We start from the raw sequence: 16,433 nt of genomic DNA on the forward strand, positions 1-16,433 counted from the left end.
GACAGACAACACAAGTAAACACCCTTACAAGTGGCCCTTACATTTTAGGTATTCTTATTTCCAGGGGATAGATTATAGGCAAGAGACTGCTAGATCAAAGGATATGTGCTATTTTCAAATTTTAGTAGATGCTATCAGTTATTTTCAAAACAAGTTTCCTCCAGCTGTACAATAGGTGGTATTATACTAAAATTCATGTCTGTCTGATGAGTATAAACCTCACCTGTTCCTAGATTTGCTTCTTTGTAAACCTTCATATTGTTAGCCTATATTCCTATAGGATTATTTATCTTTTTGTCAGTTTTGAAGACCTTTTTCCACATTAGATATTAGGATATACATGGGTCAGTTGTAAAGATACTTTAATCTCTACATTATATATGTTATTTCTTAGGTTTTCTTTCAAGTTGTCTATTTCCTTTTTGTGATATATTAATGTTTAACCCTTTTAGAATTGAATTTTTAATGTCATTTATGAAGGTTTATATTTTTTTCTTCCAGATGGGTTGCCAGTTGTACAAGCACAGTTTGTTAAAATAATCCAGCAGTCAGTTTAGGGTCAAACAGCTCTGACACCTGCATGTCCACCAGAAGCCATCACAGATTTGAACTGGCAATCAGAAAGAGGAAGAGATAACAGAATAAACGTAGCATTAGGTTTATTATTAGCTTTGTCCTAACAAGAAAATATCTTTACAGCATGTTCATCAGAAAGTCTTGCAAGTGCTCAAGCAAGCACAGCTTCCACTGCCCCAGCACTGCACAGAGGAGACAAGGTCAGAATGGGTGTGGTTCACCTCAGCACTGGGAGACTAACATTCTCATCCAGCACATTCATCAAGCAGGGCATCTGCATGGTGTGCCACCATTAAATGGGGCACACTCACTTGTAACACGGATAACCACTTAAGCACAGGGAAGTTACTACCTTGGTTTCCCAAGACTTACGATGCCTTAGTTATATAGGCAGTCAGTGTCTACATGCCAGTTCACAGTTCATCCCATCCAGGTACAGGCCACAAATGAGAGATTTCCAGTATTTTCTTCAAGTAAACTAGAAAAACAAATCTAAAGTCATCTTTCCAGGGATGGGTCAGTGGGAACGGCCTTTTATTACTTTGATACCATACTTTTCCTATTCAACTAAAACTCTGCTATGTAATTCTTTACCCAAATGATCTTTTCTTTATTCTACTTTAACTGGCTTATATTTTGATTTACACCAAGACTTATTTATATTCTCTTGCTTCATTCATCTACTTTTCTATTCCTATACTAACATTAATGGATAATGTTAACACTAGCCTTATTGTATTTTGTTACTGTAAGTCCCCCACTCCTTGCTGTTGTCCACTTTTATTGGCTAATCTTCGTTTTCTTTCTCTATAAATGAAGGTAGGTCTTCTCAAATTATAAAAACGCTTTGATACTCTAATTAGAATTGCCTTAAGTGTATACATTTGGGGAGAAATGACATTTATGATACTATCTTCCTGTCCCCAAACATAGTAAGCCTTTGCATAGGTTCAAATTGCGATTCTCATCCTTTAGCATGAGAATTCAGAACAAAGTAAAGCCCATCCCTGCATAATACCATTAAAGATTTTTGTTAGTTGAGTTAAATAAGGAACCACAGCCCAGCCCAGAATTCATGTGCTGAAGCCCTAGTGCCTAGTGTGATGGTATTTGGAGATAGGGCCTTAGGAAATTAATTATGTTTATATGAGGTCAAGAGGATGGTACAGTCCTTGTGGGAGTAATGCCCTCATAAGGAATGTGGCATTGTGTGTATACCAAGAAAAGGCCATGTGAGCCAAGTGAGACACCAGCTGTCTACAATCCAGGAAATGGACCTTTTCCAAATCTGCCAGCACTTGCTATTGGGGCTTCTCAGCCTCTATAACTGTGAGAAATAAATTGTTGTTTAAGCTACTCAGTCTATGGTGTTTTGTTATAGTAGCCCAAACTAAGACAGTCCCCTTCCTGCTTATTTCTACCCTAGCCAGTTAAATGTGAGGTAACCTTGTCAGATGTTTAACTGCGAGCTCCCAGATACAGTAAGACAAGTGGAGGTGAAAGTCACTCAGTTGTGTCCCACTCTTTGTGACCCCATGGACTATACAGTCTGAGGAATTCTCCAGGTCAGAATGCTGGAGTGGGTAGCTCTTCCCTTCTCCAGGGGATCTTCCCAACTCAGGGATTGAACCCAGGTCTCCCACATTGCAGGCAGATTTTTTACCAGCTGAGCCACAGGGGAGGCCCAACAATACTGGAGTGGGTAGCCTATCCCTTCTCCAGGGGATCTTTGTGACCCAGGGATAAAACTGGGGTCTCCTGCATTGCCGTAAGACAAGGCCACTTCCATCAGAACAGTGTAAAAATAGAAAAAGCCACAGAAGAGGAAACTAGATGGACAACTAACATTTGAAAAGCTCATCCTCACAAATAACCAAGGAAATGCCAAATGTTGTCAATCTGGTTTCTGTGGATTTTCTGTTTATATACTGTTAACCTACTTTTTCTATATATGTTTTTTGCGTTTACTAGAGTTCTAGTTCAAATGAAAAAATAGCAACCCACTCCAATATTCTTACCTGAAGAATTCCATGGACAGGAGCCTGGTAGGCTAGAGTCCATAGCGTTGAAAAGAGTCAGACATAACTGAAATGACTTAGCAGCAGCAGCTAGTTCAACTGACTTTAGCAGAGTTCCTACTAAATCTAGAGTTCATAATAATGCACAAGATAGATCTAGAAGAAGGTTCAAAGTTTGGTCAAGTAAAGACAGAATTATCATAGAACTATTGGCACTGGGGCAAAGCAAGACCTTGAGGTTAATTAAACTAATATGGTATAATGACCCAATTCAGAGACTCTTGGATGCAAACTATACATTTTTATTAGCAGTCCAAAAGGATGCCCCAAGCAGCAAGGGTTTGTAGTGGAGCAGTGGTCTCATGAAGATGCAAGCAAGGTGATGTTAATAAATTATTGACTCCACAGGGTTTTGGCCATATCCATTGAGTTAACAGAACAAAAACCTGGGGAATGGCAGTGAGTAATGCTTCCTGTTCACTCATCTATTTTTTAAAATTATACCCTCTCTAAAGCCCTTCACATGCACACTGGGGGCCTCATACAGCCAGTCATCTAGCAAGACAGTACCCTGACCTTTGTCCCACCCAACTACCGGGAGCTGTTAGGACAGCTGTTAGGCCAAAGCCCTTCATGGATATATACTAGATTCCTGCAAAGAGGGGCCTCTAGAGCTCCACATTCCACTAGTGTCCACAGTGGTGCCCCGACTCCCTTTAAATGTCTGTCAGCTTCTGCTCATCTAACTACCTGGTCATATCTGGGGACTGGGCAACCCAGCAAACTTCTCTGCTATCCAGTGGTCTTTCATGAAGTATGAACCCCTCCCTTTTCAAGTTTGTCCTTCCTTAGGTACACTGTCTCAGTGCTGCTGCTGCTGCTGCTAAGTCACTTCAGTCGTGTCCGACTCTGTGGGACCCCATAGATGGCAGCCCACCAGGCTCCTCCATCCCTGGGATTCTCCAGGCAAGAATACTGGAGTGGGTTGCCATTTCCTTCTCAGTGCTGCTGCTGCTGCTAAGTCACTTCAGTCGTGTCTGACTCTGCGATCCCACAGATGGCAGCCCACCAGGCTCCCCCATCCCTGGGATTCTCCAGGCAAGAATACTGGAGCAGGTTGCCATTTCCTTCTCCAATGCATGAAAGTGAAAAGTCAAAGTGAAGTCGCTCAGTCGTGTCTGACTCTTAGCAACCTCATGGACTGCAGCCTACCAAGCTCCTCCATCCATGGGATTTTTTTTCCATGCAAGAGTACAGGAGTGGGGTGCCGTTGCCTTCTCCTTCTCAGTGCTAAAGACCCCTAAAAATCCCTTTTCATCTTAACAGTATAGCTCTATGTAGTTACTATCACTGCTTAATAATTCTTTATATTAAGCTTCCCTGTTTAAATTACTGTGTAGTGTCCTGTCTTCTGGTTAAACACAGACTGCCCTGGCCCTACTTCTTTCCTCTTCTGCTGTGGACTGTGAGGGTACAGCATGCATTGCCTAGGCCACATCATGAGAATGGGGATTAAGAGTCTGTTTTTGCCATCGTCAAGGTTCACCAGGTCAGTCTCTTTACTTCTGGAATCCCAGTCGGAAATACCATTGGACTCCCACACAGACCAGCCTCCAGTTTGCATTTATCTATAATAAAGGTAATATTTAGCCTCCATGTGTCTAAACTCCTTGTCATAAATTTCAGTTGAGCAATTCATGGGAGGAAATGGGGTGATATAGACTTGGCCTCTTCAGAAGCCCTAGCACACAGTGTTTCAGACTATCCTATGCTTTTATGATCTTGTCTTATAGTACTTTCCATAAATAAATAGCTTTTAGAAGGAGAAAAATCCAAACTTGTCACAACACGATCTATAAGAATAAATAAGAAAACGATGCTCACTCTCCAGACTAAGGGGACTTAATACCTCGACCCAAGACAGCTGGAACTTGGAAGAAGTTTCTGTTAAGCAGGAGTGAGATGGGCAGAATTGAAGTGTCATGAGAGAGGGCTGCAAATGATTAGTAAGCACTTCCTGCTGTACTCAAGCCACAATCCCAGTGGTCATACCCACATTTTACTCACTCACTGAGCCCCCTTGAAGATTAAGAACTCAGTGATTAAAGACAGATTAAGAAGCCAGTGGAGGGCTTCCCTGGTGGAACAGTGGAAAAGAATTCGCCTGCCAATACAGGGGACACGGGTTCAATCCCTGGTCCTGAAAGATGCCTCGGACCAACTAAGCCTGTGCACCACAACTAGTGAGCCTGTGTGCCTAAAGCCTTGCTCCACAAGAGAATCCACCGCAATGAGAAAGCTGTGCACCAGAATGAAGAGTAGCCCCTGCTCACTGCAAGTAGAGAGAAAAGCCCACACAGAGCAGTGAAGACCCAAAATAATTTTTATATACCAAAAATAAAATTAATTAATTAAAAAAAAAAAAGAAGCCAGGGGAGGTTTGGGTTCAAGATGTTAACACAAGAGTCTCTTCAATATACCACCTCCCACAGACACTCCAAATCTACAGCTACCTGTGGAATAAATACTTCTGAAAGAAATCCAGAAATTAGCTGAGAGACTTTTCTGAAAGAAATCTAGAAAGTAGCTGAGTGACTCCTACATAGCAGGAAAAAGAAAAAATCCACAGTGAAACAGGTAGCAAAGTCTGAGGCACAAACTTGCCATAAACCCCAACCCTGGCACTGCGACTCATCAATCAGGCGAGAACCCAACTCCCAGCTTTTCCCCAAGGAGTAAAGGATTTGGACCATGTATTTGGCATCCTAACTTTTTAAGAATCCCAGCTGGGAGACAGGCCCCCATAATATCTATCTCTGAAAGCCAATGTCCACGAGACCCACAAGCTTATAGTGAGCTGAGAAACTGTTCTTAACTGTCTCGTGAAGAATCACTGTGGCTATTCTCCCAGGGCTTGGCAGCAGACTAATTTTGTCTTTTAACCTTCATGCTAGATTTATAAGTGATCAACCCACCACCACTGCAACACCATTCTGAACTTAACTAAGTATTTACCTTTACCAGTGAGATTTATACTTTCATATGTTTTCCTGTTACTAAATAGCACCCTTTCTATCATCTTAAAGAAGTCAGTCAGACAGCAGCTTTTTAAGGATGCAAATACACCTCTTTTGGGGGAAGACTAGGAAAGATGGGTGTTTCTGTCTGCTCCCTCTGTACTAATAACCTCTGAAGGAACAGCCAGTTAAGAACTGTTTTGTTTTTGCTACCGTACCATTAAACTCATGAACACAAGCCCCACTGGCCACCAGAGTCAGGCTATAAGGACTGTGTCCTCTGGTCAGCAGCCCCCATCCCGGGCTGTCAGACTTTTGCACAAGCTCCTTTCATGAAGACTCCAGCAAACCTTGCAGGGGCAGAGGGAGAGCATAAAGATGGGGCCACCTGGTGAGCTAGTCTCTAGGGAGAGTTGCAGTTACCCTCTGGATATGTGTTAAATGAGAAGCATGCCCCTGAGGCCACAGCTTTTTCTTTTTTCCTTTTTCTAGGCATCACTGTGCAACATACGGGATCTTTTTTTCTTAAAATAACTTTAACGTATCTTTATATTTTAAAAAATGAAAAAGGTAGGGATATTACATGATATTCTCTTACTTTTTTCCCCTTCATGTGGGATCTTTAATTCCCTGACCAGGGATCAAACCCACACCCCATGCATTGGGACTGTAGAGTCTTAACCACTGGACAACTAGGTAAGTCCCAGGCCACAGCTTTTAAGATGAGCAAATAAGTGTCTTTCACAGAAAGACAGGAGTTTCAAATAAACAACGTCACAACTCCAGAAATTAGAACAAATTAATTAAGTCCAGGAGGAAGGAAATTATGATAGTGAAGTCGCTCAGTCGTGTCCGACTCCTAGCGACCCCATGGACTGCAACCCACCAGGCTCCTCCGTCCATGGGATTTTCCAGGCAAGAGTACTGGAGATAAAGGCAGTAAATAAAGCGCCCCCCTCCCCCCCAAAAAAGGGGGCGGGGGGGGGGAGGGAATCAACAAAATCACGAGCTGGTTAAAAAAAATTATAAGCAAAATTGATAAAACTTGAGCTAGATAAATAAAAATAGAGAAAAGACTCCTGGAATATTCTACCAAGCATTTAAAGAAATAATGCCAATATTTCTCAAACTCCTCCCAAAAACTGAGAAGAAATACTTTAAGCAAATTCCAGAAGATACTGAAGGAGAGAGGAGGCTAGTGTGCTGCAGTCCATGCGGTCGCAAAGAGTTGGACAGGACTTAGCCACTGAACAACAACAGTTCACTTCTCTTCTGTTTTCAATGGCCGATACTGCCCGTCAAATTTTATTTCTTAGTCCAACACTTCACAAATCAGCTCTTTGACCCCAGGGTCTGGGCTGTAAGCAAGAGCAAACACTCTACTTAAATAAAAAAAAAAAAAAGAAGAAGAAGAAAGGAAAATAGTCCCTTTCAAACTGACTTTCTAAAGAAAGCACTTTTATTTCTAACCCATAATCGATACTTCAGGTTTTACATGAAAGTCAAGCTTTAAATCATTTATTAGCTCAGTAATGTAACCTTTGTTCCATCAAACCTTAACAATAACGACAAAAATACTTAAAGGAAAATGTACCCTTCTTGTTACCTTTTTACAATGAGGCTCAGAGATTACTTTCCAAGATACAATCATACATACGGTGATATTCAATGAAATTATCAGTTACATAGACACACAAAATCCTGAATCCAGTTTCTCCCTCTCCCTAGTATCACCACACACTATGAATGAAAAACACCCCGAGTTCTCATTACTTGCCTCCTGCAGAGTGGCCTCACCGCCTCCCCTTCTCCTCACTCTCCGAACCACACAGAAATCAGTTAAGTAGCACAGAATAACATCAGCCCCCTTCCCAGCAGCAGCAATTCCTCCCCGTTTCACGTTTAGGATTCCTCCGCCTTCAACCTCCCCAATCGCGTTGCAGATTCCCGGCACCCCTTCCCTTCGGCCTCCCAGACTAGTTTTGAGTCTCAAAAGTTCAGGTCCCACAATTTCTCTACACTGAGGAACCCCTAAACCAAACTCACGGCCGAACAAAGGCCAAAACGGCGACCCAGGTAGCCTGCGCACGCCTTGGGCAGTGACATTCCCAGAAGTCTCCACGGTGCGACCAGGCGCAGGCTAAGACCAATTTCAAACGGTCCATTCACCGCTCGCTTTTCCTACTCCCTAACTACATTTCCCAGAAGGCTCGGCTGTGCTATTTCTCCCCGCTTGGGGTCTAGTATTTTTCTTCCAGAGCCTGTTCAACTCCCGGGGATAGTAGGAAAATCCATTTTTAAACGTTTCACAGTGGGCTTTCTTGGGAGTCACGGCCCGAGGCTGAGCCAGGCTCTGTGAGGCCTCCGGTGGGCGGTTTGATGAGGGGGATGCAACCCTTTAGGCGGGGCCGCAGCTGATCTCCGATAGAAATCCGGTTGACCGGTAGCCATCTTGTCAGCCACAGGCATGTCTCTGACTACACTTCCCAGAGGACTCCTCGGCAAGAACGTGATTCTCGCGTGAGTTCAGCCTCAAAGTCACGCGCTGGCGGGACCCTCAGGTCTGCACCAGCTAGTGTTATCTTGTTGTGGAAGGTTCAGCTTCTTAGGAAGCTTGGGAGACCTGAAGTGGGGAATCAGAGAAGAGGGCGGGGCTGGAGCTTAGGCTTTGTACCGCTCGCTGAAGAGGTGAGTTGGAAATTGTGTGATTGTGTTTGCATTGGTGTAAGTGATGAATGACCACGTGATTGTGTCTGGCTCTTCCGGTAGTGAGCGTGTGTGAGGTTCCAGTGATAACCGTTTGCTTAACTGTCTGAGAACCTGTGACTGTGCCGATGTGACGGGATGCGTCCTGGTCATGTGCGTGTAATCACTTGCGTCATTGTATGTGGGGATGTGAGTAGCTTTTGACTCGGTGAATGTGATAGCGTTTGTCCCCTTAGAGGGGTGTGATTGTGCGACTGTGGGCTGCAGAGTACACGTGGGGGTACCTGTGGATACTGTGTGATTTTATCTGTGGAGAGTGTGATTGTGACTGTACGGCCATTTGCAGGTGTGCAGTGCCCGTGACAGTGCCGGTGTGACTGTCTTCTTGCGAAAAGTGTGATTGTGCTATGTGACCCTGGGTATGCGGCCCTGTGTTTGGGTTGTGGGTTATCTTTAGCTGTATGACACCCTGATGGTTTAAATTTGTGTGATTATGTTTGTGTGGCTGGAAAATTGTATGAAATTTTTTCACTTATGTATATATATATCTCTTTAAGCTTTATACAGTAGTTTTCCCCTATTTTTAAACTTTATATGAATGCCCCATACTGTCTTTTATTTCTTACTTTATTTGTACAACTGTGTTTTTGAGAATTACCCATATTATATTTTAATAGTTGTTCATTTGTTTTCTTTGCGATATTACATCCATTAAAGTAAACTACTATTATTCATCCCTTCTAGTAATGATGGACATTTGCGTTATTTCTAGTTTTTTAACTTTATAGACTGTGCTGCCATGAACATTCTTTTACATAGGTTACCATGCATGAGTTTACCTACCAGTGGAGTTCTAGGAATGCTAGATCATGTATCTTCCACTTTCCCAATAGTGCCAAGATATTTACCAAAGTGAGTGCCATGTTTATACTTTACATCAGTGTTTCAAACATCTCATTGTTCCATGTCCCTACCAAAACATGGTTCTGATAGTTTTGTGTTTTTTTTAAACATTTTTATGATATATAGTGGAGAAGGAAATGGCAACCCACTCCAGTTGTCTTGCCTGGAGAATCCCAGGGACGGGGGAGCCTGGTGGGCTGCCGTCTGTGGGGTCACACAGAGTCGGACACGACTGAAGTGACTTAGTAGTAGTAGTATGATATATAGAATATATACAATACGTGCACAAATCTTAAGTATATGGCCATAAAACAGTTTCCTAGATCATCGTAAAGAATTTTGCCAGCATCCCAGAAGATTTCCTCATGCCCTTCCCAGATATTCCTCTCCCAACATCAGTATTCAGAATTCTATAACCGTTAATTAATTTGATCCATTCATGAATTTCATATTTAAATAGATTTATATACCATGTATTCCTTTGTGTCTGGTTTCTTTTGTTCCACATTATGTCTATGAAGCTCATCTATGTTGTTGAGTGTAATTATACTTAGTTCTTATTACATTTGGGGGTATATTACAATTTATTGAATCCACTGTTCAGTTCAGTTACTCAGTCATGTCTGACTCTTTGCGACCCCGTGGACTGCAGGACGCCAGTCTTCCCTGTCCATCACCAACTCCCAGAGCCTGCTCAAACTCATGTCCATCGAGTTGGTGATGCCATCCAACCATCTCATCCACTGTTGTCCTCTTCTGCTCCTGCCTTCAATCTTTTCCAGCATCAGGGTCTTTTCCAGTGAATTAGTTTTTCACATCAGATGGCCAAATTATTGGAGCTTCAGCTTCAGCATCAGTCCCTCCAATGCATATTCAGGATTGATTTCCTTTAGGATTGACTGGTTTGATCTCCTTGCAGTCCAAGGGATTCTCAAGAGTCTTCTTCAGCACCACAGTTCAAAAGCATCAATTCTTCAGCACTCAGCTTTCTTTATGGTCCAACTCTCATATCCATACATGACTACTGGAAACATCATAGCTTTGATTAGATGGACCTTTGTCCACAAAGTGATGTATCTGCTTTTTAAAATGCTGCCTAGGTTTGTCATAGCTTTTCTTCCAAGGAGCAAAAGTCTTTTAATTTCATGGCTGCAGTCACCATCTGTAGTGATTTGGAGCCAAAGAAAAGAAAGTCTGTCACTGTTTCCGTTGTTTCCCCATCTGTTTGCCATGAAGTGATGGGACCAGATACCATGATCTTAGTATTTTGAATGTTGAGTTTTAAGCCAGCGTTTTCACTCTCCTCTTTAGTTCCTCTTTGCTTTCTGCCATAAGGGTGGTGTCATCTGCATATATGAGGTTATTGATATTTCTTCTGGCAGTCTTGATTCTAGCTTGTGCTTCATCCAGCCTGGCATTTTGCATGATGTACTCTGCATATATAAGTTAAATAAGCAGGGTGATAGTATACAGCCTTGATGAACCCCTTTCCCAATTTGGAACCAGTCTGTTGTTCCATGTCTGGTTCTGTTCCTTCTTGACCTGCATACAGATTTCTCAGGAGGCAGGTAAGGTGGTCTGGTATTCCCATCTCTTGAAGAGTTTTCCACAGTTTGTTGTTATCCACACAGTCAACGACTTTGGTATAGTCAATAAAGCAGAGGTAGATGTTTTTCTGGAACTCTCTTGCTTATTGTGATCCAGTGGATGTTGGCAATTTGATCTCTGGTTCCTCTGCCTTTTCTAAATCCAGCTTGAACATCTGGAAGTTCTCAATTTATGTACTGTTGAAGCCTCTCTTGGAGAATTTTGAGCATTAATATGCTAGCGTGTGAGATGAGTGCAATTGTGCGGCAGTTTGAACATTCTTTGGCATTGCCTTTCTTTGGGATTGGCATGAAAACTGACCTTTTCTAGTTCTGGGGCCACTGCTGAGTTTTCCAAATTTGCTGGCATATTGAGTTCACAGCATCATCTTTTAGGATTTGAAATAGCTCAGCTGGAATTTCTTCACCTCCACTAGCTTTGTTCGTAGTGATGCTTCCTAAGGCCCATTTGACTTCACATTCCAGGATGTCTGGCTCTAGGTGAGTGAACACACCATCGTGGTTATCTGGGTTGTTAAGATCTTTTTTGTATGGTTCTTCTGTGTATTCTTGCCACCTCTTCTTAATATCTTGTACTTCTGTTAGGTCCGTACTTTTTCTGTCCTTTATTGTACCATCTTTGCATGAAATGTCCCCTTGGCATCTCTAATTTTCTGGAAGAGATCTCTAATCTTTCCCATTCTATTGTTTTTCTCTATTTCTTTGCATTGATCACTAAGGAAGCAGATAAGCTCCTGCTATTCTTTGGAACTCTGCATTCAGATGGGTATATTTTTTCTTTTCTCCTTTGCCTTTAGCTTCTCTTCTTTTCTCAGCTATTTGTAAGGCCTCCTCAAACAGCCATTTTACCTTATTGCATTACTTTTTTGGGGGGATGGTTGATCACTGCCTCCTGTATGATGTCATGAACCTCCATTCATAGTTCTTCAAGCACTCTAGCAGATCTAATCCTTTGAATCTATTTGTCACTTCCACTGTATAATTGTAAGGGATTTGATTTAGGTCATACCTGAATGGTCTAGTGGTCTTCCCTAATTTCTTCAATTTAAGTCTGAATTTTGCAATAAGGAGTTCATGGTCTGAGCCACAGTCAGCCCCTGGTCTTGGTTTTTGCTTACTGTATAGAACTTCTCCATTTTTGGCTGCAAAGAATATAATCAGTCTGATTTCGGTGTTGACCATCTGGTGATGTCCATGTGCAGAGTCTTCTCTTGTGTTGTTGGAAGAGGGTGTTTGCTATGACCAGTGTGTTCTCTTGGCAAAACTCTTAGCCTTTGCCCTGCTTCATTCTGTACTCCAAGGCCAAACTTGCCTGTACTCCTGGTATTTCTTGACTTCCTATTTTCATCCCTGATTACACTGTTCAGGGACATTTAATAGTTTCCAGTTTGTGGCATTACAAATTGTGTTGCTGCTATGAACATTCTACTGTGGTTTTGATGAACACATAAATGCTCTTCTCGGGGCTTCCCTGTTGGCCCAGTGGTAAAGAATTTGTCTGCAATGCAGGAGATGCAGGTTCAATCCCTGAGTGGAAAGATGCCCTGGAGAAGGAAATGGCAACCTACTCCAATATTCTTGCCTTGGGAAATCCCATGGACAGAGGGACCTAGAGGGCTACAGTCCAAGGAGTCACAAAGAGTCAGACACGACTGAATAACTAAAGAACAACCAGGAGGATCCCACATGCCAGAGAGCAGCGAAGCCACAACTATAGAGCCTGTGCTCAAGACCCTGGCAGCCCCAACTGCTGAGCCCAAGCAGCCTAGAGCCATGCTCAGCAGCAAGGAAAACCATTGCAGTAAGACTGTGCACTGCAACTAGACTGTAGCTCCCACTTGCTGCAACTAGAGAAGAGCCTGCGTAGAAGCAAAGATCCAGCACAAACCAAGCTAACTAGATAATCATTAAAATAAATAAATGCTTGTCCCTTGAGTAAATATTTAGGAGTGGAATTGCTAGATCATTGGGTGACCCCCATGGACTGGAGCCCTCCAGCCTCCTCTGTGCATGGAATTCTTCAGGCAAGAATAATGGTGTGGGTAGCCATTCCCTTCTCCAGGAGAATCTTCCTGACCCAGGTCTCCCACATTGCAGGCAGATTCTTTACCCTCTGAGCCATCAGGGAAATCCTAGGTCATCGGGCAGGCATATGTTTAATTGATACTACCAATATCTTATGTTGTACCAATTTACACTCCATCCAGTAATGTATGAGAGTTTCAATTGCTCTACATCATGTCTGTTATTTGAAATTATCAATCTTTTAACTATTCTGGTGGATATATAGCAGTTTCATCACAGTTTTAAATTTGGTTTTCCCTGATGTGTTATGCTATTTAGCATATTTTCCTATTTTTATTAGCCATTCAGATATACAGTTTTTAAAAGTGTCCTCTGGTCCTTTTAATTTTTTTTTTCACGTTTAAGAAACTTTTTATTTTTACATTGTAAGCATAAGGCAAAGGATTCCAATACACTCTTCACTCAAGTCTCCACAGTACAATTAGGAGAACCAGGAGATTTACCCTGATACATGAGTTTTGCTAATTTACAGACTTTATTTAAATTTTGCTAATTGTCTTATCAGTGGCCTGCTCTGTTAAAGAATCCTATCTAAACGCCCAGATGGATTTAGTTGTCTTGTTTTATTAGTATTCCTCCCATCTGACATAGTTCTTTTGTCCTTTTTATCTTTTATGACCGTGACACTTTTGAAGAGCACTGGCCAGTTATTTTGTTGAATGTCTTTTTTGTTAAATTATTTATTTTAATTAGAGGCTGATTACTTTACAATATTGTGGTTTTTGCCAAACATCAACATGAATCAGTCACGGGCGCACATGTGTTCCCCATCCAGAACCCTCCTCCCACCTCCCTCCCCATCCCATCCCTCTGGGTCATCCCAGTGCAGCAGCCCTGAGCACCCTGTCTCATGCATCAAACCTGGACCGGCGATCTGCTTCACATATGATAATGTACACATTTCAACACTACCCTCTCAAATCATCCCACCCTCACCTTCTCCCATAGAGTCCAAAAGACTGTTCTTTGCATCTGTGTCTCTTTTGCTGTCTCACATATAGGGTCATCGTTACCATCTTTCTAAATTCCATATATATGCATTAGTATACTGTATTGGTGTTTTTCTTTCTGGCTTACTTCACTCTATATAATAGCCTCCAGTTTCATCCACCTCATTAGAACTGATTCAAATGCATTCTTGTTAATGGCTGAGTAATATTCCATTGTGTATATGTACCACAACTTTCTTATCCATTTGTCTGCCAATGGATACCTAGGTTGCTTCCATGTCCTGGCTATAGTAAATACTGCTGTGATGAGCATTGGGGTACACGTGTCTCTTTCAGTTCTGGTTTCCTCGGTGTGTATGCCCAGCAGTGGGATTGCTGGGTCGTATGGCAGTTCTATTTCCAGGTTTTTAAGGACTCTCCACACTGTTCTCCATAGTGGATGTACTAGTTTGCATTCCCACCAACAATGTAAGAGGATTCCTTTTTCTCCACACCCTCTCCAGCATTTATTGTGTGTAGACTTTGTGACAGCGGCCATTCTAACTGGTGTGAAACGATACCTCATTGTGGTTTTGATTTGCATTTCTCTGATAATGAGTCATGTTGAGCATCTTTTCATGCATGTATTTGTTAGCCATCTGTATGTTTCTTTGGAGAAATGTCTGTTTAGTTCTTTAGCCTATCTTTTGAATGTCTTTGAATTTGAATTTGTCTGCTGTTTCCTCTTGGCTAAATTTAGACTATGCCTTTTTGGCAAAAAGATCACAGAAATAATTTCTTCTTCTCAATGTGTCATATCAGAAGCTATATGATATCTCATTACTAGTAGTGTTAACTTAGGTTACTTGGTTAGAGTGATTTCGCCCTGGTTTCTCCTTTGTAAAATTACTGTTTTTCCCCCTTTTAATTAGTAAGTATCAGATGGTTTTTTAAAAAAATATTTATTTATTTGTTTGATTGTGCCAGGTCTTAGTTGTGGCATGTGGGATCTAGTTCTAGGCCCCCTGCATTGGGCAGATAGTCTTAGCCACTAGACCATCAGAGAAGTCCCTCAAATGGTTTTTCTTTTTGATCCCTGGGTCAGGAAGATCCTGTGGAGAAGGGAATGGCAACTGACTCCAGTATTCCTGCCTGGAGAATTCCATGGACAGAGGAGCCTGGCGGGCTACAGTCCATGAGATCACAGAGAGTCAGACATGACTTAGGACTAAACAAAAATAACAAATTATCTTTTTAATATCAATGGCATCTGTAAAGATATTCCCTTTTCATTACTGATTTTGTTCATTTGTATTATCCCTCTCTTTTTCATCGTGCTGTTGGTAATAGGTCTTTTATTCCTCTGAGTACTGTCAAGAATTATTTTCCTTTCTCTTTGGTTTTCAACAGTTTGACTCTAACAATTTGCTTGGTTGTGGTTTTACTTTTGTCTGTTTGTTTTGTTTACCTTCTTGTATATTAGTCTTCTGTTTGCTGAACTTTTTGACACTCTTGTTAGGATTTTTAATTAATTTAATCAAATATTAATTCCTGTCCAGTCTCTTTTCTCCTCTGAAACTCCACTTACATGTGTGGTGATCTTTTAACTGTCCCATATATCTTTTACACTCATTTCTGTTATTTTTTTTTTTCTCTTGTACTTCATGTGAATATTTTTTGTTGGCTTGTCTGAGTTCAGTAATCCTGGTTTCTCAAAACCATGCAGTAACTTATTTATTTCTTAATTGGCTGAAATAGATAGTCTATTTGATTCTTTTTTATGGATTTCAGTTGTGTTTAGTTTCTTCATCTTATCATCAATCCATTTGCCTGTCTTTTCCTTGGTTGTCTTCAATATTTTAGTTGTAGCTATTAATATTTTAAATAGTTGGCCTACTCCAGTATCTAAATTGTCTTTGATTCTGCTTGTTTTCTGTTTTTATCTCCTTGCATGTCTGGTAATCTTTAAATGTATGAGAGATATTGTGTCTAAAACAATCATGGGGGCCAAAGCCAGTCACTAACTACTTCTGCTTTCTTATTGTATAAGAAAAATTAAACTGCTTTTCAGGTCCCTGTTACTAACAGACAAGTACAATTCCTAGCATACAGGAAATTTTCAGGATAATGCTGGATATAATTTAAAACATTACATTTTTGATTAAAAGATAGGTTTATTATTTAGATGAGTGCAAAATTCTCACAAATTTTAAGCTACTTATTAGAGTGCGAGACTCTTCTCTATAGTGTTATCTTTTGACAGTGCTCTTTGCCTCTGTGTGGTTGTGTTGCAAGCATACTGGGGTCTTGGCTACAGAGATCATTGGCTTTAAAAGAGAGGAGCAGATCCTCCAGATGGAAGAATTCAGCCTGGGAGGTTACCATCTAGGGGAAAAGATGAAGAGCGTTGGGAATGTGACAAGCATTATATGAAGCTATTGAGATGAGAAGTTTCCTGCCCATTCTGCTTGACAGGTACAACACCTGAGGAAGTCCCTTTATAATCAGGGAAAGGCCAGGAAGACAGACTAGAAAAGGGGACTTTAAAGTGAGGAGTATAGGAGAAGGAATTCTTTTCAAATCTTTCTGGAT

The 16,433-nt window shown here is 41.4% G+C and overlaps 1 protein-coding gene across 1 annotated transcript in view; it reads left to right on the forward strand.

Moving 5' to 3' along the window:
* Positions 1-7,798: 7,798 nt before the first annotated feature.
* LOC129630640 (uncharacterized) overlaps positions 7,799-16,433 on the forward strand; it is a 58,565-nt gene continuing 49,930 nt past the window's right edge. The window contains exon 1 of the mRNA XM_055551146.1: positions 7,799-8,131. Coding sequence (XP_055407121.1) covers positions 8,079-8,131 — 53 coding nt within the window. The 5' untranslated portion in view covers positions 7,799-8,078. The remainder of the gene's footprint in view (positions 8,132-16,433) is intronic.

The sequence above is a fragment of the Bubalus kerabau genome, chromosome 17 (assembly GCF_029407905.1).
Source record: "Bubalus kerabau isolate K-KA32 ecotype Philippines breed swamp buffalo chromosome 17, PCC_UOA_SB_1v2, whole genome shotgun sequence".
NCBI lineage: Eukaryota > Metazoa > Chordata > Mammalia > Artiodactyla > Bovidae > Bubalus > Bubalus kerabau.